Here is a 1035-nt window from a genome sequence, read left to right as displayed (position 1 = left end):
GCTTACAGCACTAGACTAATGCAAGCTCTACATTACGATAAGGAGGAGCATCGACTTTCACAAGTATTGGGTAGAACTGTGAAGGAGATTGCCAATGAACAAAACCCTGTGAGAGGTGTAAGTGAATGCTTGTTGCCGGATAGTTGGTGTGCATCATCATCACAACATGGTGTGCAGAATGTGATGGGAACATTGTGTTATCTGCCCATGCCTCCATTGTGTGGGCCGAAGAGTAACGACCCCCATGCTGTAGTGGAGGCCATCGATGCGCTTGTTGCCAGCTTGAATCGTTCCAAAGAGCAACTGAAGGGATCATGTGAGGCTCCAGGCCTTGTGTGTAGTGTAGTTGTCTCTCTCAGCAATAGTAGACCAAGGGAAGGATCTTATAGAGAACATAATAAGGAATGCTCCGATGGAGAGCGAGCTTTATAAGGTTTGGGAGAAGGAGGTGATGGAGGCCTTCGATCGGCTACTCAAGAACGACAACACCAACAGATCGGTGTAGGAGTGTGGGAGTAACCTCTAGCTGGAGTAGTATCGTGCACTTTAGTATCAACGATGGTTTCCTTATGAACATCCCTGGTATACGCAAGGCAACTGTAGAGCACATCCTACAGCATTTGAGTGTTTTCCTAGAGGACATCCTCCAGCGGAAGGATAGCCTTACCAAGGATCTCATACAGGATCTGAGAGCCGTATTATGCTAAAGCTATTGGGCTCCTTATTGTACAAGTGTCTAATTAGATATTCCGTCTAGTAGGACGATATGGTAGCAGAGGGGAGGGTTTGAAATTGTCCATCATACGTCCTATCGTGGATGATATCATAGCGAACACTGAGAAGTATACCTTCCAGCTACCTCGGCACCCAGTCGGGACCATAGACATGCTCATCGAAATACAGACGGACCTGGTGGAAGTGGGCCTATAATGTGGGTGCTCAAGTGCTAACAGTCATCGATAGTTCCTCACTGCACGGCCTTGGTCAAAGGATAAGGAGCAGTGCTTGGAGAAGGTAGTCGCTGCTCGGCCTACC

The 1035-nt window shown here is 47.8% G+C and overlaps 1 protein-coding gene across 1 annotated transcript; it reads left to right on the top strand.

Annotated features, from left to right (window-relative positions):
* Positions 1 to 207: 207 nt before the first annotated feature.
* Pmar_PMAR017493 (hypothetical protein) lies at positions 208 to 707 on the top strand (the record flags this gene model as incomplete). The annotated part of the gene is made up of 3 exons (XM_002772916.1): positions 208 to 316; positions 360 to 501; positions 551 to 707. The coding sequence occupies 3 exons, from the start codon at positions 208 to 210 to the stop codon at positions 705 to 707; spliced, it is 408 nt and encodes a 135-aa protein (XP_002772962.1).
* Between the last annotated feature and the right edge of the window lie 328 nt (positions 708 to 1035).

This window comes from Perkinsus marinus, assembly GCF_000006405.1.
Source record: "Perkinsus marinus ATCC 50983 genomic scaffold scf_1104296959964, whole genome shotgun sequence".
Lineage (NCBI taxonomy): Eukaryota > Perkinsozoa > Perkinsida > Perkinsidae > Perkinsus > Perkinsus marinus.
The sequence above is the reverse complement of the archived record's forward strand: the minus strand, read 5'-3'. Positions and strand labels throughout refer to the sequence as shown.